Raw genomic sequence first — 26307 nt, forward strand, 5'->3', positions numbered from 1 at the left:
GCCCAGGTATGATCTGTGACAGCTCATTCAAACTCAACAAACAGATAAATTGTGAGGTTAAATGAAGCTTTTTCCAGCTGAGACTTTAAGGTAAAGGCTTTTCTTTCTTTCTGTGATCTTGAAAAGGCCATCCAAGCTTTTACAACATCTCATTTAGACTATTGCAGTTCTTTGTATGTAGGTGTTGGTCAGGCCCTGTTACGAAACCTACAACTATTCCACAACTTTGCTGTTCACTTATTGAATGGCTCTCAAGTGTGGCCATATTTCACCAATACTTACCTCGCTTCATTGGCTTCTGGTCCATTTCAGAATTGATTTTAAAATTCTATTTCTTGGTTTTAAATGGATCAGCCCCATCTTGCCTCTCAGAACCTCTTCACTTATATGTGCCAACAAGAGCCCTGCGGTCTACTAGCCAGAGGCTCTTAGTTGTGCCAAGGTCGAGGCTGAAGCAAAGGAGGAATTGTGTGTTTGTGGTGGCTGCTCCTTTTCTCTGGAATGGCTTGCCGTATTATATGAGCTCTGTTCCAGCACAGGCTATTTTTAAGTCATCATTAAAGTCTTATTTCTTCTTGCTGCCATTTGACCCTGCAAGAGTTTGACATTGTTTGTATATGTTGGTTCATGTGCATTCATGATTATCAATATGTATGTATGGGTATTTCTGTGGTGGGTTGGACCCTGCCCAGGATTGGTTCCTGCCCTTGTGGCCTGTGTTGGCTGGGATTGGCTCCAGCAGACCCTGTGACCCTGTGTTCGGAATATGCGGGTTGGAAAATGGATGTATGGGTATTTTGAGTTTATCTTTTATGTAATGGTTGGTTATTCTTTCAGTTTTGTGCTGTGTACATATGGTATATTTGAACTTTCTTTTACTCTTCCTTGTACTGCACTTTGGTTCAGTTCTGGTTGCTGTTGTAAATGTGCTTTAAAAATAAAAATTGCTTTGCCCTGCTTTATAAAACATTATTTTAATACATAACACCAAGAAGTGCAGATCTGAGACAATGACTGTAAAGATGAAGTTGGTTTGCAACATTTATTACAAAACGTTAAAGAATATTTAAAATATAGAACAAGAGTTGTAGGTTGTAACTGAACAATGAGGGACATGTATGTTTGTTACATTTTCTCACAAAACACAGTCATTTTCCTTTTTCCTCTCACGTTATCTAAAAACAGATCATGTCTTCCATATGTGAAATAAAGGATGATGAAGGGTCTAAGGACATATTCCCTCTCCTCTTCTTCTGGAAATTCAGATAGCAAATCAAATTTCTAAAGGGCCTCCTCAATGTCGTTTTTGTCCATTGTCAGTAATGAAGGGAGTGAGATGTGCCCCCTGAACACAGAAATGTTTTCAGCACACCACTTCTCTACCTCGGTAAGATGCTGAATGATTCTGTGTTGCTGTAATACGTTTTATTAAAAAAAAAGAAAGAAAGAAAGAAGGAAAATTCTTTAAATGGTCAATATAAAGCTTATAGTCTTTTTCTCCACATTTACAAGAAATGTAAGGAAAGTAAAAAAAAAAATGTACAGTATATTTAATTTGTTATACATTATTAAGATTACTGCTTTCGATCACAGATTCTACAAGTCTTCAATGTTTCTTACCATACACTATTATTAACATATACAGCACACAATGCATTTCAAATATTTTCAGGCCTTTAAGAATTGTACTAGCACTCCAGTTTGTCAGAAGATGTAAAACAGGCTTTTAGTCTTTTGGGCTTTGACTCCTACTGCTTAACAATTAACAGTCGGCATTTGAGACAAGCATGAAGTCTTTTTATACATTTTATTCACTATACCATAGGCATTGTAAGCCAGCATCAACAAAGTGTAATTCATCTTTCTTATGGAAGTTTATAAAATGAGGTGTCTGTACCTGCTCATCGGTGCCCTGTGCTGGATGTTGGAGAAGGGTGGCTGATGTTTCTTCTAAAAGAAAAGATCTGAAACCTGCAGAACGCAGTGTTAGGAACAGAATAGCAAGACATTTTTTTTTTCATTTCAGATGTAGTGCCAAGTCTTTACTTATCTTCTGTCTTCTCATTAATGGCTCAATAAATTCTAAACCTGAAAACAGAGAAAATAATATTTACCTAAGGAAATGTTAAAAAAGAACCAAAAGAATAAGCACAATAAATGACCCTGTCCTGGCTGTCCGTTATTTCTGTACCTTCTAATTTTTTGTTTGGTTCTTGGCCTTCATTTAGAAAGGCGTTTGCTTGCTCAGTCCGATGTGAGCAGTTACTTCAGTGATTTCAAAAAGAAGCACTAAGTTTATATTGGTAAACATTTTAACTATTTGTCTTTGATTTACAATATGGCTACGTTTATTTGCCACATTACCACAGAAGTGAATAAAAGTTATTAAAGGAAATTTTAATTTCATTTTCCCCTTGGGGCTGGAGTTCTCAAGTAACATTCTACACCAGCACTTCCTCAAAGCTGGCATGTCATTCTAAGGAGGACTGAGCAGAGTCACGTTGTTAAAAGGAGTTTAATGTTACAAAAATATTTACACAAACCATTATAAACATACATTTAAATGATCTGGATTTTGAAAGGTAGGCATTTCTGGAACTTCAAATCCACTATGGACAGTATACTGAAATTAAAAAAAAAAAATCAAATATAATAAATTAAACATAACACGAATATCCAACACTACTTGTAGAAAGTGACAAAAATGGGAACCAGCAACCAGATATAATCCTCCCTCTACAAATACTACAATGAAAGAAGAGAGGACTAAAGTTGAGACACAACTCATTAAAATTGAAGGGGGCCTCGAGGATGAAATACAGAGACACCACAAAATAGTCCTTTGGAAACCTGGACACAACATTAAATACAGACATACAAAAAAGATAGTTACAATATGAAATGATCATACCATCCACATGGAATTTCCACAGTAATGGCTATTCATCTGACTTGAAAGGCCCTAATACATCCATCCATTATCCAACCTGCTATATCCTAACTACAGGGTCAGCCAACACAGGGCTCAAGGCAGGAAACAGACCCTGGGCAGAGCCAGCCCACCGCGGGGCACACACCCACACACCAAGCACACATTAGGGAGACCCTAATACAAGGGGTAAAAAAAATTAATCAAACAAAAATATTAAATACTGACAAACTGTTGACAATGCCTTTTAAACAAAAACAACAATGGAATTGCTAACTGGTGACACACCCTGTGTTACATCTGTAAATAGTAAAACCTGCCAAACAATGGAAAATGCTCAGCTTTTTAATCTGTATTTAAAAAAGTTCCAGTTCAGAAATCTAAACGTCAGTATTGTTTGCAAGCACACACTCGTGGCATACATACACTACCTGCATACTTGACAATGTGGTCTTCATGACTCTGAAGGCAGGCAGCAGGATGCTGTAGTCTCTTTGCTTTTTACAAAGAGGGCACTTGGATTCATTTGGATATTTAATCAATGTAATCAATGTTGTTTTTATACTCTCTGCCTTTATGTAGAAATGTGACTGTGGAAATCAAGACAAAATAATATGTAATGCTGTAATGTAATTTGGCAGAAAGCACTAACGTGATTTTATAAACAGCTAATTTAACTACAGAAAAACCAAGTTAAATAAGATATTTAACACACGTTAATGACGACGATAAACATAAATACCTTTCATATTTTACACTAACATTGCAGATTCTCCACATAACATCTTATAAATAAGTGAAAAAGTTAATATAGATTAAATAAAATAGGAAAATATTAAAAAGAAATAATACAAGAGGTAAAAAATTATTAAAACGATATGCTTAAAAATAGGATATCAGTAATGACGATAAACAGAGAACACTTGGATTCGCTATACAGAATATAATCGTACATCTCATTAGTTTTGTTTAATGAATCTAACGTTTCTTTAAATATACTAGGCTTTTTATTCTGTGAGTCCATACCTGGTTCTGTTGTGAAATTGTTCCGTGTCGGTAAACGTTTTCAGCTCCTTTTTTTCGTATTGGAAAAACTATATAGCAGCTCTTCTCCTTCTCTTTCTACGGACTGTGGGCGGTTGTGGGGCCGACTGTGCAAGGCAGGAGGCGTGGAAGGCCGAGTCTGCGACCTGCAGCCGGACCCTTCTCGAGACGTGCGCAAATTTAATATATGATTGTCTGAAGTCGAAAATGATATTCACGCCCATTTTACTGCTGCACTGCGGCATTAGACTCATGTCGGCGATGTGACCGAGGCAGTTGCGATTATGGCGAGGTGACCTTCATGCTTCGCAGCATGCCGACAAATTAGTATAATAAGTAAATTAAATCTACGGCTAAAAAAAACTAACTGACACACATGGGGAGGTAAACCGGAGAAAACCCCACTCGGGTCCTTTCCACAGTTACAGAAGTGCGGTATTGCCATTACTGACTGTCCCTGCTAATCACGTCACGTAAAGCCCCTTCAGGTACATGAAGCTCCCAAAAGTAGTTTTTAGCTTAGGAAGTTCCGGAATAGTAAAAGCAAAATTCAATCCAGAAAAAGCAGTAGGCCAAACTGACACTGAAAACGATAACCAATCGAAATCGTAGTCCTTCAAGGTGAAAGTGAAACAGAATGTCCTGTAGGTGTTGACGAGGATACAACCTTGATCGACGCCCGTAGCCACTACAGTCAAACGTATTACTCCATTGTTGCTGTTTTTAACACGAAAACTGGAGATGAAAACAAGTAAGTAACTTTGTTTTCATATACAGTAAGTGGCTATACAGTTTCGGTCCAGCTATATACACTGCCACTCCCTGTAGACGGGGAGAGGATTCAGTTCGGCAGAATATGAGAAGAACATAACAGGGCAGATCCCAGGAAATTCCACCGTGAAACTGCGAGCAGAGACTTTCCTAATTAAAGTTTCCTTCAACACAGACATTGTTGGCACACTACCGTTTTGTTTACAGTACTAAGACAATGGACACATCTCGTTTCATTTTCTCATCCGAAAAATCCAAATTTAGGATCGTGGGGAACACAGCTTGCACTAGAAAGTACACTGAAGTGGGTCATTTGGGGTATCGGGATAGAAATGTGAGATTGTTGTGTTTATTATCCAGCGGTTCTCTACTTTTGTCTTTACGAAAAGTGCGGGGTTTGGTGCCAGCCTCAGTAATAGCCATTGTTATGCTAGTCGTCCAGTACTACGTTGTATTCAGGTATAAATCGTCTGTTGTCTTAGCAAGTGTTCCTCGTCTAAAATCTCAATCGGCAAAATGACTAAGTAATGCTGAAATATAAGAGGAAGCTAACAACAGTCTAATCGCAAATAAAGAAACTGCATCTGACAAATTGTGAAACCAAAAAAATTGGATAATGTCCAGTTTCGTTAAAAAAATAATTAATTAGTAACGATGTGGGTAATATTTCTACTATTAAATGCATGGAATACCTCGTTATAAATTTAAAGAGGCTAGAAATCAAAAAGGCTTTTATCTAGCATAGAAGATCATGGGATCGTATTTATTTGAATCTTATTTTTTCAGGATCAGATATAATGCTAAGTATGCCAGTGAATAAATCGGCATTATGGGATCTGATAAGTACGGGTTGGAAAGATTTAGAAGATACGACTATACAATTAAATTAGAAACCTACTGTACAACCGGAGGAGGTTTTCCTGCTTCCTACTTCACCAAATTTCTGGGAGTATTATGTGCTGCACATATTTTCCACACTCTGTTAGTAGCTTTGAGTACATGGTTTATAGAAAAGGGTATAGATATATGTATATTTATGCTGTATGTATTTGTGCATATATATATATATATATATATATATATATATATATATATATATATACTCACCTAAGGATTATTAGGAACACCATACTAATACGGTGTTTGACCCCCTTTCGCCTTCAGAACTGCCTTAATTCTATGTGGCATTGATTCAACAAGGTGCTGAAAGCATTCTTTAGAAATGTTGGCCCATATTGATAGGATAGCATCTTGCAGTTGATGGAGATTTGTGGGATGCACATCCAGGGCACGAAGCTCCCGTCCACCACATCCCAAAGATGCTCTATTGGGTTGAGATCTGGTGACTGTGGGGGCCTTTTTAGTACAGTGAACTCATTGTCATGTTCAAGAAACCAATTTGAAATGATTCGAGCTTTGTGACATGATGCGTTATCCTGCTGGAAGTAGCCATCAGAGGATGGGTACATGGTAGTCATGAAGGGATGGACATGGTCAGAAACAATGCTCAGGTAGCCCGTGGCATTTAAACGATGCCCAATTGGCACTAAGGGGCCTAAAGTGTGCCAAGAAAACATCCCCCACACCATTACACCACCACCACCAGCCTGCACAGTGGTAACCATGAATGATGGATCCATGTTTTCATTCTGTTTATGCCAAATTCTGACTCTACCATTTGAATGTCTCAACAGAAATCGAGACTCATCAGACCAGGCAACATTTTTCCAGTCTTCAACTGTCCAATTTTGGTGAGCTCGTGCAAATTGTAGCCTCTTTTTCCTATTTGTAGTGGAGATGAGTGGTACCCGGTGGGGTCTTCTGATGTTGTAGCCCATCCACCTCAAGGTTGTGCATGTTGTGGCTTCACAAATGCTTTGCTGCATACCTCGGTTGTAACGAGTGGTTATTTCAGTCAAAGTTGCTCTTCTATCAGCTTGAATCAGTCGGCCCATTCTCCTCTGACCTCTAGCATCAACAAGGCATTTTCCCACAGGACTGCCGCATACTGGATGTTTTTCCCTTTTCACACCATTCTTTGTAAACCCTAGACATGGTTGTGCGTGAAAATCCCAGTAACTGAGCAGGTTGTGAAATACTCAGACCGGCCTGTCTGGCACCAACAACCATGCCACGCTCAAAATTGCTTAAATCACCTTTCTTTCCCATTCTGACATTCAGTTTGGACTTCGTGAGATTGTCTTGACCAGGACCACACCCCTAAATGCATTGAAGCAACTGCCATGTGATGGTTGATTAGATAATTGCATTAATGAGAAATTGAACAGGTGTTCCTAATAATCCTTTAGGTGAGTGTATATATATATATATATATATATATATATATATATATATATATATATATATATATATATATATATATATATATATATGTATATATATATATATTTATTTATTTATTTATTTTTGGTGTTTTAAATTTACTGCGTTATGTGTTGATGTTTATTGAAAATAATTTTGTGTTGCACTTTATCAGTATGGTGCTTATAAATGTGCAGGGTACTCCAGGAATGTAAATGTGAAGTGACCTGTATACTGTTATACCAACATCTGATAGATAGATAGATAGATAGATAGATAGATAGATAGATAGATAGATAGATAGATAGATAGATAGATAGATGTGAAAGGCACTATATAATAGACAGACAGACAGATAGATATGACCACATATGTCTTTCCTTATCTTTATCACAAAAAAAATATCTTTATATATAGTATGTGTGTGTATGTGTGCGTGTTTGTTTGTGTGTGTCAGCATAATACTGTGTGTACATTTCATGGATTTGATGTCAAGAGTTGTCATTCTGGAGCTAGTACCTTGTCATATGTGCACGGGTTTTCCTAATGGATGTGCAAATTAGGCAAATCAGTGTGTAGAGATAAACATATTAAACTTCAAAAGTGTGAATAAGATGTACAAGACTATTTTAGTTTCCTTTTAAGAGAGCCAATGTTGCACATTTTCACTGAAGAACTTTTCTGTTTTTCATCAATATTGGCTACCAGTTGTCACTTCTCAGAGAGCTGGCTGACAGGTCAGACAACAACAACAACATTTTTTTACAACATTTATTTATATAGCACATTTTCATACAAACAGTAGCTCAAAGTGCTTTTACATAATAAAGAATAGAAAAATAAAAGACACAATAAGAAAACAAAATAAATCAACATTAATTAACATCGAATAAGAGTAAGGTTCAATGGCCGGGGGGACAGAAAAAACAAAAACTCCAGACGGCTGGAGAAAAAATAAAATCTGTAGGGATTCCAGACCATGAGACCGCCCAGTCCCCTCTGGGTATTCTACCTAACATAAATTAAACAGTCCTCTTTGGATTTAGGGTTCTCATGGAAGGGCTTGATGAAGATGGTCACGTAGAGTTCTGCCTTTTAATCCATCCATCATTGTTGGAGCATCATGAAGCTTTGAGTAGGTGGAGGTGGCGCAGGCCACCACCACAAAGAAACCGGAAAAAGAAACAGAAAAGAGAGTAGGGGTCAATACGGATTTTAGAGCCACCATGAATAGTTATTATGATGAATTGAACATATAGAGTATCAGGATTAAGTTAAATTGAAGTTATAGAAAGGCCATGTTAAAATAATATATTTTCAGCAGTGTTTTGAACTGCTCTACTGTATTAGCCTGGCGAATTCCTATTGGCAGGCTATTCCAGATTTTAGGTGCATAGCAGCAGAAGGCCGCCTCACCACTTCTTTTAAGTTTTGTTCTAAGGAGACACTCATTTGAGGATCTGAGGTTACGATTTGGAATATAAGGTGTCAGACATTCCGATATATACGATGGGGCGAGATTATTTAAGGCTTTATAAACTATAAGCAAAATTTTAAAGTCAATCCTGAATGACACAGGTAACCAGTGTAGTGACATTAAAACTGGAGAAATGTGTTCGGATTTTCTTTTCCTAGTTAGGATTCTAGCAGCTGCATTCTGCACTCGTTGCAAACGATTTATGTCTTTTTTGGGTAGTCCTGAGAGGAGTGCGTTACAGTAACCTAGTCGACTGAAAACAAATGCGTGAACTAATTTCTCAGCATCTTTCAGTGATATAAGAGGTCTAACTTTACTTATGTTTCTTAAGTGAAAAAATGCTGTCCTAATGATCTGATTAATATGCGATTTAAAATTCAGATTACAGTCAACAATTACCCCTAAGCTTTTTACCTCCGTCTTGACTTTTAATCCTAATGTATCCAGTTTGTTTCTAATAGCCTCATTGTATCCATTATTGCTAATCACTAAGATTTCAGTTTTCTCTTTATTTAACTTGAGAAAGTTTCTATTCATCCATTCTGAGATACAAGTCAGACATTGTGTTAGTGAATCAATAGAATCGGGGTCATCAGGTGCTATTGATAAGTACAGCTGTGTGTCATCAGCATAGCTGTGGTAGCTTACGTTGTGCCCTGAGATTATCTGACCTAATGGAAGCATGTAGATTGAGAATAACAGCGGACCCAGGATAGAGCCTTGTGGAACACCATATTGGATATCATGTGTCTTCAAGTTGTAATTCCCACAACTAACAAAAAATTTTCTCCCTGTCAGGTTGGATTCAAACCAATTTAAGACACTGCCAGAGAGGCCCACCCATTGACTAAGGCGATTTCTAAGAATGTTATGATCAATGGTGTCAAATGCAGCACTCAGATCTAAGAGGATGAGAACAGATAAATGGCCTCTGTCTGCATTCACTCGCAAATCATTTACTACTTTAACAAGTGCCGTTTCTGTGCTGTGATTTGTTCTAAAACCCTCCTGAAAGGTCAGGAATATCTTTGCAAAGCTTCACTCTATCACACCCGCTGTGCTGAAAGCCATCAGTTGACTAAGGAGGTACTATGTCTAGTTTTCATGTGGTGCGGGTGTAAATAATAATAAGAATTCTTTACATGCATATAACGCTTTCGTAAATACATAAAACAACAGATTTTTGCCAGCATAAAAAGGTAATTTGCAGCAGTATCTGATTCTCTTAAAGTAATCGCATCACTATACTGCACTCATACTGCAATAAGGGAAACTAGTGAGAACGAAGCTGCTTTTGCTAAATGTAAACTGTTATATTAAATCTCAAGTCATATGTGATGCCAAGATGAGGCTGACAAACATCATATCTGCATGGCCTGGCTGATTTATTTTGAGTTTTGAGAAACTAACTTTGGCAGACATCACTTTTTTTGTATATTTTTTGCAATTCATTGTATCAGCAATCATGTTATTACATGTGCAAGGTAGTAGTGGCTACCTGCTCAGATGCTGGCACTATACACCTTTCCCAGACCTCCAGAACAGAGAGCATAGGCACTGTAATGCCGCTTGTGATCTTGCATGCTCATTTGCGTAGCTCAGACAGATGCTCTTGAATGCAGATGATGGGGTCTTGCCATGTCTGGAGGAAGGCAGCTCTACCAGCCAATTAACATATGCAGCATCGGGATTGCATATGTATGAGGCTGATTAGCAGTGACAGCAACACACATTTTCAAGATGATTATGATTTAAAAAGGGTAAGATGCGTAGAAATGTGTGTACACCAAAACTATTTATAGAAAATGTTATAAATCTGATTTTTTGTGGGTTACGTATTTTACTGTTTTTTTGACAAAGGCATATTTCCCCAATCAAATCCATACAAAGCTTTATAAATGAGGCACCATGACTGTAGTGTATGAATTATGAGGAAAGACTGGAAGAGTTGAAAATTTTCAGTTTAAGCAATTGGAGATTAAGAGTTGACATGATTACATTGTTTAAAATTATGAAAGTAATCAGTGCAGTGGATGGAGATATGACTTTAATATGAATTCAGCAATAACACAGGGACACAGTTGGAAACTTGTTAAGGGTACGTCTTCCATAAACATTAGAAAGTTTTTCTTCAAACAGAGAACTATAGAATAAGTTATCAAATAGTGTGGTAGAGAGAAGGATTTTAGGGACATTCAGAACTTGACCTGATGTTGTTTTAGATAAGTTGAGAGGATGGGTGAACTTTGTTGAGCTGAATAGCCTGTTCTTATCACAAGTTGTTCTAATGTTCTAATTAAAACATTCAAACATTAAAACAGTCTAAATGAGAACAGGCCGTGCAGCCCAACAAAGTTTGCATGTCCTGTCCACTTAATTCTTCCAAAATAACATTGAGTCTAGTTTTGAAAGTCCCTAAAGTCTTACTGTTTACTAGTAAGTAGTGTTGCTTAGTTTATTTTCTAACCTTGAACAGACTGGCTTTGACTGTGAGATCTGCACACTACACCTGCCATATTTTGGCATGAAAGCACAACTATAAATCTAAAATTGATTTGGAGATATGGGTGGACCTTTAATGACCAGCTATTCGTCACATTTGCCCTGAGGGCAGGGAATCTTCTGTCTTGGGAAAATTGTTGTACTAGATCTTATAGTGAACATTTTGTGTTAAATGGGGAATGCTGGAGGTAAATCAACCTGACTAGAGGTAGGAGATGAAAGAATAGACCACAACAGTAGATCTTCCCCCCACATTGTCCATGTATATTCAACACCCTGAGGGGAAGTTAAGACTGCAAGAAGTGAGATCTCAGTACCCAGTGTAAATGGCCAGTTGTAATGGTAAATATAACAGTGTTTACAGGTATTTATGTACACCAGTGAGCTCCTTTCCTCCTGTCAGATGTATTTGTTAAATGACACAGAATACTAAGAAAATTTGAAAAGTCATCCTTGAAGTCAGAAAACTCCAGCACATGTAACAAAATTACTCCAGTCTCTTTTGTATGTGAGAAAAGGGTCCTGATGTTAATTGTTTTGAAGGTTGTAAGATGTTGGACCTCTTCTTGGCAATTTTGTCTATGTGTAATTAAGTCACAACAGTGGTTTTGTCTTTCTATTTTCTTAAAGGGCTACCAGCCTGCTTACCAAAGTTAGAACTTTCTCTGAAATGTTTGCACAATACCAAGGCTCCTCTACACCTCTGCAATCCCATGCAAAGGCAAAGCTCTCGGACTTTCTAACGTGAGACATCGCGTCTATTCTGTATGCACACTTTTGTGTACACTCACTGTTGCAGAGACCTCACAGGAATTAGAATGGAGCCATGATAGGACAGGGCTCATTTAACACTTTATGGTGAATAGGTTGGTCCATATAGCACTTGCACACTGTATTTCATTATTACTATTATTTTTGGCATTTAACAGCAAAGCACTTTAGAATCCACCCAATACCAGCTTTCCTTTAGTGTTTGCTACAGACTGTCCAACTGTGCTAAGACATCTGAAAATATTACAACAGAAATTGTTTCATTAATTCAGTGGTTCCCCACCTCTTTTATGCCCCAAACCCCTAGAAAATGTTTGTTTTGGTTTCCCGATCCATAGAAAAGTAATATCACATTTGAAGATGAAGAAGTCAATTTTCAAATTTTTGAACCATAGATTGAACCACATACTGTATAGTACTGAGGATGAACAAATTGAACTCAAAAAACAAGCTGTTGACTAAAAATGAAGCTGTTGCATAAAATTTAAATATAAATTGAGCAATTTAGCATTATAAATTTCAATAATCTTGTAATTGTGTCCTCTTGTGAATCTTAGACAGTCGACTGATGAGCTATAATTTTGAATTCAGTATCAATACTTCAGTACTGGTACCAAAATGGTTTATGAGCAAATAATGGATAATACCAAAACCACCTGTCTTATGCCAGCCTCTTTGATGCACCTCATAATTGCTCGCCTCCCCAGTGTGTGTAAAAGCATTTTGGGGATCCCACATAAAATCTTGCTTTTAAACAATATCCTCTGTGAAGTCTTCATTGCATCAAAGCAAGAGGGCCCATTAAGTTTTGATTGCAGTGTTTTTCTTCAACTGCAACAGCAAGTGTTGAGGGAAAGGAGGAAGGGTTGAGGGGTCTGAGATTGAGAGGAATGCTGACGTTTACTTCCAGTACCGAAAATCCTGAAATAGTGGTACCCTTTTGTTTTCAATTTTGGGTTTTTGATGGTTGTGGATTATTTATTACCCCTGTATAGACCTCAGGACCTACACATGTTGTTAAAGGCTGCTAACGTTAGCTGACATATCAAGTGCTCTGAGATTTGTTCCATTGAGGACATATTTGTAAATTTCACCAACATGCAGGATGTCTGCTTTGTAGTTAGTTATTGGCTGAACTGTGGAAAAACACCATGCAAGCAACTTTGACATACAATGTGAGCAATCAGCTCAGATGAACTTCAATTGTTGATCAATTTTATCAGCCAATATTACTGATTTAGATAATACTTCACTGCTATCTGCTATCTGCTATCATTGGAAGGGCAAAAGCTTAGATAAATTCCTAAGTTTAGGTGATACATTCACTTGATATATATTTTTTTACTATCAAAATATTCATCTGCATTTTGATCCTGCATTTAGTACATTAAATAAGTTTTTATTTTATTTTTATTATTAGTAGTACTATTTTATATATTACTGTATTAAGAGCTGGGAATCAATTAAAAAAATAACTAATTCATCATATAATATATATGTAATTAATCGTGATTAATTGCATCTAACATTAAAAGATGTATAAAATTAATACATAAATCATGAAGCAAATACACACTGAATCACAAATTTAATGTACAATTAGCACAATGGAATGTAATAAAAACTAATGGCATAGTTTAAGATTAAATAATGACCTTAAACCTGAATTTTTAATAAAATACTGCTTGAGCAAGTACAACCTGAACTTGAATGCCTTGCTAAAAGGCAAGTTGAAAAGAACGTGACCAATGTATTAATTATCAAATAGGCAAAGTATATGAGAAACAGATGTGTCAATTTAAGAATTAAATGATCAAAATGACTGTTTACTGTGAATGCACTTCTGAAGGCTGATTTATTTGAAAGAACTAGCATCTCTTAAATGGGCATACGTTAAAACTTGTGTTAAAACTCTGTAAGTAATGTCCTTAATTGTTCATCACCATCAATTGTACTCTGCACAAGTGGTTTTCAACTGGTGCACCATGGAAATAACGGGGTAGTCCCCTGGGTCCAGGCTTGAGTAAGATATGCTCCTCAGGTGGTCGAAACCTATATGAGGAGGATGGGACTACTTGGAGAAGCTGACATACATAAAAGCTGCTCTGTGATCGCTGTTTTGCAGACGCAGCACTTAGAGAGCATTTTAGCAGCCAGGAGACGGGCCAAAAGTCCTTCTGCCTGGGTACATGTTTGTTAGCAACTCTTGCAGAGCAGAGGGACAGTGGGCATATGAGTTGCGTTTGACCCCGGGGCTGCATATATTAGGGGGCAAAGGGACGAAGTAGCTGGAAATTTCATCCAAAGTACACTCCAAGGGCTGTGTCTGTCAACGGCAATCTCCAAGATGCTTTTTTTGCTGCCCCATGTCCTGCCCCCTTCGGATAGTTTAGCATGTGTAAAGATTTAATGCTTTTGTGGTTGATAGAATTGTGGTGGTAGCATTGCGTCAGGACTGCCATAAACCCCCTTCCTTTTCCGTTCACTCCCCTGCATTTATGTCAGTAAGTTTAAATCAATAGAATGAACACCAGTGCTATGTATTGACATGCAGTGTATCGTTGCGAACCAGATAGTATGAAATATTAAACCTTTAAAATTTATTTCATAAAATTTTTAAAGGTCGTATATAAATATGGCACTGAATGTGCATTTAATTCTTTAGGTACACACTTAACATTTTTGTATTATTGTTTTGTAATGTTAAAAACAAAAATACATGAAAATGCAGCACTGACCAAAGCACTGCCTGAGGTGTTTGCCTCATTAATGGCCCTGGATGCAACAGTATTTTTTAATGCATTAAATAGGCCACATTAATCGGAAAATAAATATTGTGTTACTTATATTTTTCAACAAATGACTGACAAACAGAGATGAATTATGCACAGCTAGTCAGCAGCTCTAACTAGGGTTTACCAGACTAACTTCATGAGTCTTTAGCCTGAATTTAAATGCTCAGACTGAAGGGGCACTTCTTATATAAGCTGATGGCTCATTTTACAGGTTTGGGGCTCTGCAACTAAAAGCTCGAACCACTGTTATTTTATTAATCCTTGAAACCTTCAGTATGCCAGCATCTTGAGATCTTAATGTGTGTTTTGATGTCTAAGTAATGATAAATTTCAGACAGGTAAACATGACCTTGGCTGTTAAGGCTTTTTATGTTAAAAGGTAGATTTTGAAATGAGCTCAAATCTTAACTGGAAGCCAGTGCAAGGATTTAACGACAGAGGTTATGTGTTCCTATTTTCTAGTTCCTGTAATAATGCTTGCAGTTGCATTTTGAATTAAATGAAAGCTGCATAAAGAATAATTTGAACAGCTTGTGAATAATGTATTGCTATAGTCAACCCTTCTAGGAATAAATGCATTAATTAATTTTTCAGTATTCTGCATATTTAGAATATGACTTAAATTTCCAACATTTTTAAGAAGGGAAAAGCATGCATTAGACAGTTTTGTAATTTTGTCTTTAAAAGACATGCTAATGTCAGAGTTAACACTTACCATAAACTGTGTGCTGATATAGTAAAACTAATGGTGATTTCAAATGAGTTAAAAAGTGGCAGAATGTTGTTACATCCACATCACCCTCCCACAATAAATAGCATTTCTGTTTTTTTCTGTATTCAGAGACAAGTAGTTTGGTCCTATTCACTCCTTTAACTCACTGGCACAACTAATTAAGGATATCATTGGAGAAACTACACTTGGTTTAAAAGAAAGGTATAGTTGGAAGCATGTAAAGTGAAAATTGATTAATTGATTAAAGACTGATTGAAAGTACTAAAAAAGGTTGATGAGAACATGAAGTTCAATAAAATGCAGTAGTGCCCATGTTTTAATTAATCATTTTATACATTGTGTTACCATGTACATTTTCTTGAGGATGTCAAAATCAGACGCTGTGAATTACATTCAAATACTAACTGGAGATTTTCTTTACAGGTATGAATTTTGCTGTGATAAATGGATACCTTATTTTCATGGCACTTTTACAGTTTTGTAAGTCTCAGCAAGGTGAGTGATAAAGACCATAGTCTGTTCTACTATGAACCCTTGAACATGAATTAAAAATTGCTTTATAGGGATGTTTACTTGATATTCATGCACTTGTCTTTATGGCCTGTATTATAAAAGAAATGTAAATGCTTTCGCTGCTCTAGAGTTGATCTGTTACATTTACATCTGATATACATTATTGTATATACTGCAACAAGATGCTTAACACTTCTGGCAATGGGTTTTATGGAGAGACGTTTAAGTACTAGATGAAGATGAGGTCAGGTAGGTGCCTGACACTGGTTCCATTTAAGAAGCTTTTGCCTTAGCGATACAAAAATCAGTACATGGTCGGCTATGGGCAAGTTACGTGCTGAAGAGGGTAATGTCCCACTTAAGATATATACCTGTAAACTCAGATATAGACTCTCATATGTTACTGAAGTAGGAAAAATGGAGATAGGACATTTCCCTGAGGTACCCAAGTATTACTCACCACTATTCAGTTGATCAGTACTAAACCATTCAGAATCAGGATCACTGGTTCAGTCTGTGATTTTGAGTGATTCACCTGGCCTGTTTGTGCACCAGTTACAGAATATTTGTATATGTAAAACTTCTGCTATAGCTCAGACCTTGTAGAGCACCTGGGGATGGTGGTCACTATTATGTTGTCTTGGTAGGATCCTAAGCTGACCCTGTTGTCTTTATTAGACTGTTTACTATGTTGCCAGAGAGGTTACCCCTCCAAGACCAAAGCCTCCTCTGCCCTGTTGGACGTGACCCACCACGTCATGATGGAGAAGAGCAGATTTGTCCTGTAGCACAGCTGTGGCTGGGGTCCATTTCCTCCCTGTTGCTAGGGTGGGAGAGTGCCTCTCACTTTGGGATCCTGGGAGTCCGTGAGTGACATCTCCAGCCTCACTTTTGCACATTTGAACTCCTCAACCAGGCTAGGAAAGGGCAGTGACAGTATCGCTGTAGAGTCCAACGCTGCTGAGGCATTTCGGAAGTCCAAGCCACTTCCTCATTTCTAAGCAGAGTCCATGAGTGATTGCTCATACTGTACATTCTGGGAGTGTCACTCACAGATTTTACATGATCGCTCACAAAAAGACCCAACTTTCAAATAGCAGGTCATCTGTTAAGAAGGCAGCATTTGAAGGACTCGTCAAAGATGCATAGGTAGATGTGATTGCTTTTAAACCACTAAATGAGGTTCAAGATATTGATTAATGAAAAATTAGATACTAAAACTGTAAAAGACATTTTCAGATATGATTACATTTACTAAACAACAAGATCACTTCAAGAAATTTGTTTTACTTTGGAACATTTCTGGCACATTGCAGGCTTCAAGTGCTGACTGCAAAGTGGAATTAGTCTAATGAACAATGTAACACAAAATCTAGAAATTGTTTAGATGCTAAACATTTGGAAAACCTGTGATTTTTAGGGTAATTTTGAAAACACATATTAAAAAAACAATATGCAGCATGCAATTTCTAGACAATTACAAACTGTTCCTATTGCAAGATGTGCTTCTCGCATAGATCTCTGAATGGCATAAATTTATCTTCTGCATATAAATCTGTAAGTCAGAAAACATGCTTAAACCAGAAGTTAAATGGCACAAGTCAGGCTATTTCCATATATTTATTCAGAATTTTTTATATATCTTGTCATGTATCAGGGTCAGAGTTGCAAAAATGAAACTATAACACTATATAAAAGTATTCTTTTTAAATACACAATAGATCATACATCAATTCAAAGTCTCACTTCTCGGACCTCGTCACTTATTCCTTTCAGCATCCCATCCCAGGATTAACCTAGAACCAACTTTGAATGAGACTTAACAGAATCTGGAGCCAGAGATCTTATCAAACGATGAGTGTCTACTTAATAAACTTGAAATTTACATCTCTTTGCTAAAGAACTCAAAGAGGTATAGAATGTAGAAAAATTTGATGCTTCATATAGTATAATCATTCATCCGGACAAAGTGGAATATTCTGTATAGCCAATGGCCAATATTGTTGCTCTATTCCAGCGCTTCATTCTGGTGGTATGCCCAAAGGTACATAAATAGCACTCAGGGTCATCTGTCATTATTTGAAACATCTTTCTAACAAGTGTAGGTATCCTATCTTCAGGAGGGGAGGAAGAGGGACATGTTGATCGTAATATTGCTGCTCTTGTGTATCCATTTTTGTGCAACCCTTGCTTCTGGTACCACTTATCATTTGTGAGGTTCAGAGTTGCACAAGTAAAACTTAGCCACTCTACACCCTTTATTCTTGACATTGCAGGAACAGTCTTTCAAAATGAAAGTAAAAAATTTTTTTTATAAAGGATTCAAGTCTGTTTCACTTATAAAGGTTTTTCTAACCATGAGATGTGAGACTTGTGCAAAGCTGATCCCACACTTGTTAAAATGCTGTCTGTGTTAAAATGTGTTTTCTCTGTATCTGAACCTGCTATAGAAAGTGAAAATGCAGCCCGATTCATCACAATATATAAACATATCTTTTATCTGCTAAACAGAAAACCAAAAAAAAAAAAAAAAAAAAAAAGAGGTAATTCAACCAATGCCATATGCCATGTACTCTGTTAGAAGAACAGGTTTTGAGTTATTTAGAGTTCTCAATGTTTTTCATAGTATTGTAAAATCAGCGCAGTGGCACAGCTGCCTCACAGCTCCAGGAGACCAGGTTTGAATCCTGACTTTATTTCTGTAGAGTTTACATATTCTCCTTGTCTGTCTATAGTACCTTATCATACCATACCATCTAAGCCTGCTTAATCCTGAACAGTCTCTCAGGGTAGTCTCTAGTGTTTCTCCCAAAGGTGTATGATTGACTAGTTGACTGATAAGTCCAAATTGGCCCAGAATGAGTAACTGTACCCCACAATAGTCTAACACCCAATGCTATGTGTTTTCATTAGATATTTTCCCACCGTGTCCATGGTGAAACCATGGTCCTATTAGAAATTTGTATGTTTCTGATTCAAAATGAGCATACAGGATGTTAAACTTATGTGGCAAGGAGGCTTCAGTGTTTGTCGCACAGGGTTAGTTACTTGACAATTGTGTGAATACCTACCTTAATGCACTGTGATTCTGATTAGTTAGTAATATATATTTATATGTACGTGTTGCAGTTTTTCATGGAAATGTTGACGCCGTGTTTCAGCTTCTTGCAGGCTGCTGCCAAATTAATATGCTGTATGGCAGACTTTGAGAAAGGAAAGGACTCTTATGTTCATCCATTGTTTCCAGTATTTAGTCCTATTCTTTACTTTTTATTAGCACATTTCTGAGGTAGCGGTTACTGATGAAGAATTTTCTTCTGTGTTAGTTGGTGACCTCTCAGTGGCAGCTGCTTTAAACGTATCCCCACCAGTGGAATCAAATAGGCCTGCAGCTTTGATTCAGCATCATCTTGTCACAATATCTTTGTTTTTATTATTGACTTGATTTGTTTCAGCAGTTGTCTGTATGTAGGAAGCAGAAACAAAGTGTCAATATCACCTAAACACAACTTGATGAACAAGAAAGTAAACTATTAGATTATTTAATAAATGATTTATGAAATAATCAACAAGAAGAAAACCTAGATATGAAATAAGGGAACAAATAAACACAGTGAAAAAGGAACAAAATTGAAGGAAGTGAATAATGCATAATACACAAACAAAATTCAATACAAAACCAAAACTTAAACCCAAATCCTTGACACATTAGCAAGAACAAAACCAGAGGAAAGACTGAAACTGTGCTTAACCACAAAAGAAAATCTGTGCAGAAGTGATTCAAGTTGAAGCTCATTACCAGAGGCCAGTGCTCTGCCTTTCATTGGATTGATTAGAAGCCATTTAGCTGACTGTATAACAATTTCATAAATTATTGACAGTATCTTAAGGGCAATAATTAATTAAAGACTTTAACTAGCTAAACAAGACATAATTAAGTAAAAAATAGAAGGAAAAACTAACCAAGCAAAACATGACAAACTTAGGACACTACAAAATGTTATCCCAAGCTCTATTAGGAGTATGCTACTAAAAATAATGCATTTTCCACCTTGATTTAAATACTGATTGATAGGGTCTATTAACATTATTATAGTATTCTACATTATTTTTATACTATTCTAGATTTTGGGTGCCTTACAGACAATTTTAAGGTTAGCAAACATTTGGAAAGATAAAATCAAACCATCAATTAGGGTTAACCACTTATGCACGAGGTGTGCTGCTGGCAGGACACTGCCATATTTCAAAGTTGTGTGCATACATAGCAATGAGCTCACAAGTCAATTAAAAGCAATAATGGTATTTTTACTAACCCAAGTGTGTATTTTTTCATATAAATCGTAAGTTTTCCTTTTCTCTGCTGTCTTTCATTATTAAACTATGTGATTTGCATACTGGACGGCATGGTGGCGCAGTGGTAGTGCTGCTGCCTCGCAGTTAGGAGACCCGGGTTCACTTCCCAGGTCCTCCCAGCGTGTAGTTTGCATGTTCTCCCCATATCTGCGTGGGTTTCCTCCCACAGTCAAAAGACATGCAGGTTAGGTGGATTGGCGATTCTAAATTGGCCCTAGTGTGTTCTTGGTGTGTTTGTGTGTGTCCTGCAGTGGGTTGGCACCTTGCCCAGGATTGGTTCCTGCCTTGTGCCCTGTGTTGGCTGGGATTGGCTCCAGCAGATCCTCGTGACCCAGTGTTTGGATTCAGCGGGATGGAAAATGGATGGATGGATGGATTTGCATACTGAGGTGAGAAATGTGTTACAGTGGAGTTAACATATGAAAACATAATTTCTCTTATCAAAAAAACTTGTATGGTTTTTCTCCACAAGCTTAAAAAGTTGAACCTGTGCCAGTCAGTACTGATTCCATTTTATGAAGCAATCATTGAAAGCATCCTCACTTTCTCCATACATGTCTGGAATGTCAGTGCATATGTTCACTCAAAACATGTTATGCAGACTGCAGATAGGATTGTAGGCCACACATTGTGCTCTGTTGAGGACTTGTATACATTGTGGGTCAGGAAATATTATCTGTGTTGTATAGAGTCCTAATTGACTCTGTTTTCCACTTTATACTGTTTATTTTGTAGACTTTATCAAAATGCTTCAAATCCCATACCACTCTAGTGTATTTCAGCACTTCTTCCCACATGCCTTCTGCATCTACAAACGTAGGCAGTTAGACAAAGTAAAAGAACAAGAAAGAGAAAAAAGCATTACTTTTAACTATGATTTATAGGTAATAAATTTTATTATAACTAGTGCCATATAAAAAAATAGAATGTGGTTTTGCACACTGTCACGGGCGGCTGGGTGCCATACCCAGCCGGGACACCTGGAAGGACCGGGAGAGGGATTATACTTCCCTCGGGCCACAAGAGGACAGCCGTCCTGTTTGCTACGGGGTTCATGGGAACCGAGCTGGAAAGCTGAACCCTATAGGGGTCCGTGGCCATCGGCAGCGGCATTTACTGGATCCTAGAGCCCTGGAAGCCAGCACTTCTGCCACACCAGGAAGTGCTGGTGGAAGGAATTCCAGGGTCACCCGGAGTGCTTCCGGGTGCTCATGTGGCACTCTGCCACACCAGGAAGTGCTGGAGGAAGTTCATCAAGGGGCTCCTGGAGTATACCAAGGAAGCATAAAAGGGACCGCTTTGGAGAGTGGAGAGAAGGTGGCCCAAAGAGGACCATTGTGAGGCCCAGAGAGAAGGGTGGTTGGTGCTGGAGCACTGTGTATGGTGCAGGACTTTTTAAGGAATTGTAAATAGTTGCATAAACGTGTGTGGCATTCAACATCTGGTATCTGTCTGTCTGTGCTTGGGCTGTCTTATCACAACAACAAAAACCACACAACATGAAAATGCCGGATGTGTAGTTTCAGGTGGTGCAATAACTTACAGTTGCATTTAAATCTTCCTGTTCAATTCATCATCAGCACAGGCCCAGGCAGTGTGCTTGTCTCAATATGGCTGCTGAGACAGAATTGTCTTCCCTTCAAGCAGCAATGGCAAGTGAGAGATGTGGTCTTCTCTTCCAGATTGTGAGAGACAGGGGGGAGGTGAAGCTTTGTCTTATACTGGCCCAACCTCTATTGGTATACCTCTGGATCAGTGGGTGCACTCAATTCCATTGGCTCATCCAATCCTTTTTCAGCCAAAATCCATTTCAAATGACCAATAGAATAAGTCTACTTGTTCCTTCCTGGCTATTCATTAATGAAAGATCTCACGCACACCCCTCCTTCCCAGTTCGTCTATTTTACAGTGTGAGGATGTGACATTCACTGATACAATAGCTCATGCAAGCTCAACTCCCAAGTGTATAATTTTCTGTAGTTCCATGGAAACAGGAAAGAAAGAAAACAGATAAACCACAAACCTGTTCCAGATGTTGCTTTTAACATCAGCGATACTCCTGGAGTGGAAAACTGGTTTGTCCAGCTTCCTGAGTTTTTAACATTACAAATACATACAAAATATTTCTCAATTTACAGTATATGCTAGATAGCAATCCTTTGACACTCCACTACAAAGCTCACCCTGGGAACCATCTTTTTCAGTTTTTACTGTCATAGAAACTTTATCAGCTGTTAAAAGCAAGGACCATCTAGCACATACATAATTTCTTCTCTGCTGAGGTCACTCTAGTTAAACAGTTTGTGACTACTTGCTATATACTGTATATAATAGTGTTACATATTGGCTATTTATTCCATCTACTTTATAATATTTATGGATGTAACACCAAGAGAAATTCCTTGCAACTACATAGCCAGGCAATAAAGATCAAGTTTTAGAGCCTGTGCTGTTTTAGTGGGCTCTAGAGCTAAAAGAAAGAGCTCTGAAAGGGCTCTGCCCTGGTGTCCCTGGAGCCAAAGAATTAAGAAAAACTCAACACAACAAAAACAGAAAAGCAAGGTAACAGTTAGTTAAGAGGTAGAGTTTTGGAGCAAAATATCAAGGATTATGGAGATGCAGGCCTATTCAGCTAGTTATTAATTTATGCTGTGATGGATGGCTGGGTCCCATGCCCGGCCAGGATGCCCCTGCTGCATATGTTCCGGGGGAGCAAACATGGACAGCTCAATACCTCCTCCGGGATGCTTGGTGGCAGCCTCCTGGAACGATGATGATTTCCCAGCCTGCCGCCTGGCTCTATGGGAGATGGAGTCTTCCAGTTTTCCACAGCCTGGTTGGGAGCTGCGATGGCCGCTAGGGGGTGCTGCATGGTCTCAACAGCCCAGCTGGACAAATCTTCAGCCCCACCCGGAAGTGCAATTAGGACAAGGTGGTCAAGCACCTGGAACGCTTCCGGGTGGGCTATAAAAGGGGCCAGCCGCTACCACTCTCCAGCTGGAGTTGGGAGGAGGAGGACTAAGCTTGGTGAGGAGGAGTGGTGAACAAATAGAGTGTTTTGGTGGTATAATTGTGCTTTTGGGACTGTATTGGGCTGTGTGGCACGGGGTAGACATGTCCCACGGCTAAAGAACTAATAAAGCATATGTTCATTTTGTATGTGCCTCTGCGTCAGTCTGTGCCGGGTCGGGCGCTATATAGTGCTTCATTACAATGCATTTAATAATTATGAATTTATGTCTTTTATTTTAATTGCTTATTTCACCAGCCTTATACTGCAGTTGTCACATCTCTCAGCCCATGATGGAATAAGTGTGTGGATTTTTTATCTGACTCTAAATCTTCTTATTACTCATAGTTATGAATTATTTATAAGTTACTATAATGTTTGAGTTAGCACTGACTTGCTATCTTTTACAAAGCTTTAGGTTGCATACCCTTAGAAAGAATTATGACTATGGTTAATAGTTGCCTTTTATATGTAACCTCAGCAGTTAAACCGCTGTTTAACTAGCATGTTGTATGTATATCATGAACCCTCAGGGGTTATGTGGCTTTCTTAGAATGTGCTACATGAATAATAGTTTACATGCAACCTCAGAGGCTTCTCTTTGGTGTGTGTTTCAAAATAAAAAACTTGCAAGCAGCTAAACTTGACATGTGTTACATTTAATTCAAAGCCTAACTGTTAAATGAACACACACATTTATAAATATTCAGACTGTGAATCTCAGAGGCTGAGATTCCAGCGTGCACCCACAGGGAAGAAAGATTATACTATTTCAACATTAATACTAATGAAAGCAAACCAAACAAAAATTGTACACAACAACAAAATAATATACAGGAAGTCCCTGGGCCAAGAATGTCTGACTTACAGGCAACTCATACTTACGAACAGACTGTAATAAAGCCTATTATATAATAATTCAAAGAAGGCTTGTTGATACTCAGGCACAGGCAGCTGCAGATGCAGTCTCACACAAAGGATGTGCACTCTGCTGTGTCTATAGTTCAAGCATTCCGTGCAGAACACTGCACAATTTTAGAATCCATTCTATGTTTTGTCTTTGTTTTACACATCAATCTTGCTGATACAGTCATGTACCGACTTAAAGCTCCATTTGGGACTGGTCGCTATGCCCTATGTTGGTCACAAAGTATACAGGTCATTGGAATTGAAACTCTATGGGTCTGGTGTGGGATACCAGTATACATACTGTAACTTCAGGCTAACCAAGTTGCACAAACTGATCTTTGAGTCCTCGTGTCCGCACACAGGCTTTGTATAGGGTGGAGTTTCTCAACCACTGAGTTGTGCTGCCAGTGGGTTTCAGTCGCTCAGTCACCTGGATTGCAACCAGTGGGTCCTGGATTGCCATTATTGGTTTGCAAGTGGGTCACCTAAGGGATGGACAGTGCAGCGTGATATTTCTTCCCTTTTCTAAGTGAGCTCATTTTACTGTACCTTATCCCCCCCCCCAATCTTGTTCATTTTACCAATGGGGCAGTTTGCAATTGCTTTTAGTGGGTTGTCATTGAATTTAAAAAAGACAAAACTGAGGTGCAAGGCTGAGAAACACTGGTATAAGGAAGGTAATACAGGCCAAATGCATAAGAATTAAACACGTGGAGCGGTGCCAATCAAAACAAACCCTAAGGTTCTTAACAAGAGTCTGAAATCATACAAGTCCATGTGAATTAATAACAAGAGATTTATTAATGCTGCCATTTTTAGTAATTTCTTGAACATTTTTATACAATTGTTGTTCTATGTCCCTCGTCCATAAGTAAGAATCGCCTTCTCAGTTGGCTATATTCCATTTCTGCCTGCATAAACTTTTGATTTTTGCATAGGATTGATTGTGCCAGGATTGATGACGAAAATTATGTCATACACATTGTAGCATACGCCACCGACGCATACACTACAGTACTTTGTGACATTCATGAAAACTTTGCAAAGCTTCTGCAATTTGTTGGGTTGAGAAAGGAGCCGTTTTAAGTTAGATCACATTTCCATTAACACTATGTTAAGTTTGTATACATAGAAAGGTATACTGTCTATCTATACTAATAAAAGGCAAAGCCTTGACTGACTGACTCACTGACTCATCACTAATTCTCCAACTTCCCGTGTAGGTAGAAGGCTGAAATTTGGCAGGCTCATTCCTTACAGCTTACTTACAAAAGTTGGGCAGGTTTCATTTCGAAATTCTATGCGTAACGGTCATAACTGGAACCTACTTACTTACGTACATATATATGGCCATAGCCTGCAGCTTGGTCACCGTGTAAGGCGGAGTTGCGTCCCTCATCGTCACGCCTCCCGCGTAATTGAGTGCCTGCCCATATAAGGCCGTTGTCAGCAGCTATCCAATAGACATGCTGTCGCGAAATATTTGCGGGTGAAGGACTGTGCTTATACAAACGAAGATGAGATGGTCAGGGATATAATAGTGTTTGGCACAATCTCAGCAAAAGTGCGAGAGAAACTTTTAAGTGCTGGTGTCTGAGCTAACATTAAATAAAGCCGTGGACATTGCAAGATTGCGCGAGATAGCACAAGCACAGCTGAGAAGCTTCGATGCATGTACTCGGAGCGGCTCACGTGACCTGACTTTGCAGGACTGGTAAAGGTAAACTCATGCAAGCAGTGTGTGATGTCTCAGATAAAGAGGAAGACGAGCTGCTTATTGATGCAGTAGGAAACGAACAACCCTCTGATGCTGAACAAGCCTTTGTACACATATCAATAGGAAAGAAAGGTGTAAAGCTTAAGTTTAAATTACGTTCATAGACACGCTGCCGCTAAATATTCGTAGGCAAATCCACAGCTTAATACTGGGAATTCCTGTTAAACATCTTAGATTCACGAGTTCCGATTTGGGTAGTGATTACTTCAATGAATGAAACCTGTTCAAAAAAACGCATTACACAATTGAGAAGGCAGCAAAAGAATATGAAGCGAGTGACGCATACAAGCATATTCATAAGTGCAGCTACTGAGGAAACAAAGCACTGTGTAAACCTTAAGTTTAAGTTCATAGACAGGCTGCCGCTGGCGTTTGTCATGCCTACGCACTTAATCACG

The 26307-nt window shown here is 38.2% G+C and overlaps 1 protein-coding gene and 1 long non-coding RNA gene across 2 annotated transcripts in view; one reads left to right on the plus strand and one right to left on the minus strand.

Moving 5' to 3' along the window:
- Positions 1–1189: 1189 nt before the first annotated feature.
- LOC120519034 lies at positions 1190–4487 on the minus strand. The gene is made up of 5 exons (XR_005631367.1): positions 3956–4487; positions 3361–3519; positions 2558–2623; positions 1898–2088; positions 1190–1413 (listed from the first exon to the last, which is right to left on the minus strand). It is a non-coding gene; the product is annotated as an uncharacterized LOC120519034 (long non-coding RNA).
- Positions 4488–4609: 122 nt separating this feature from the next.
- Positions 4610–26307, plus strand: part of LOC120519033 (butyrophilin subfamily 1 member A1-like) — a 65683-nt gene continuing 43985 nt past the window's right edge. The window contains exons 1-2 of the mRNA XM_039742114.1: positions 4610–4724; positions 15768–15839. Of these exons, the coding sequence (XP_039598048.1) occupies positions 4715–4724; positions 15768–15839 (82 nt within the window). The 5' untranslated portion in view covers positions 4610–4714. The remainder of the gene's footprint in view (positions 4725–15767; positions 15840–26307) is intronic.

This window comes from Polypterus senegalus, chromosome 18 (assembly GCF_016835505.1).
Source record: "Polypterus senegalus isolate Bchr_013 chromosome 18, ASM1683550v1, whole genome shotgun sequence".
Taxonomy (NCBI): Eukaryota; Metazoa; Chordata; class Cladistia; order Polypteriformes; family Polypteridae; genus Polypterus; species Polypterus senegalus.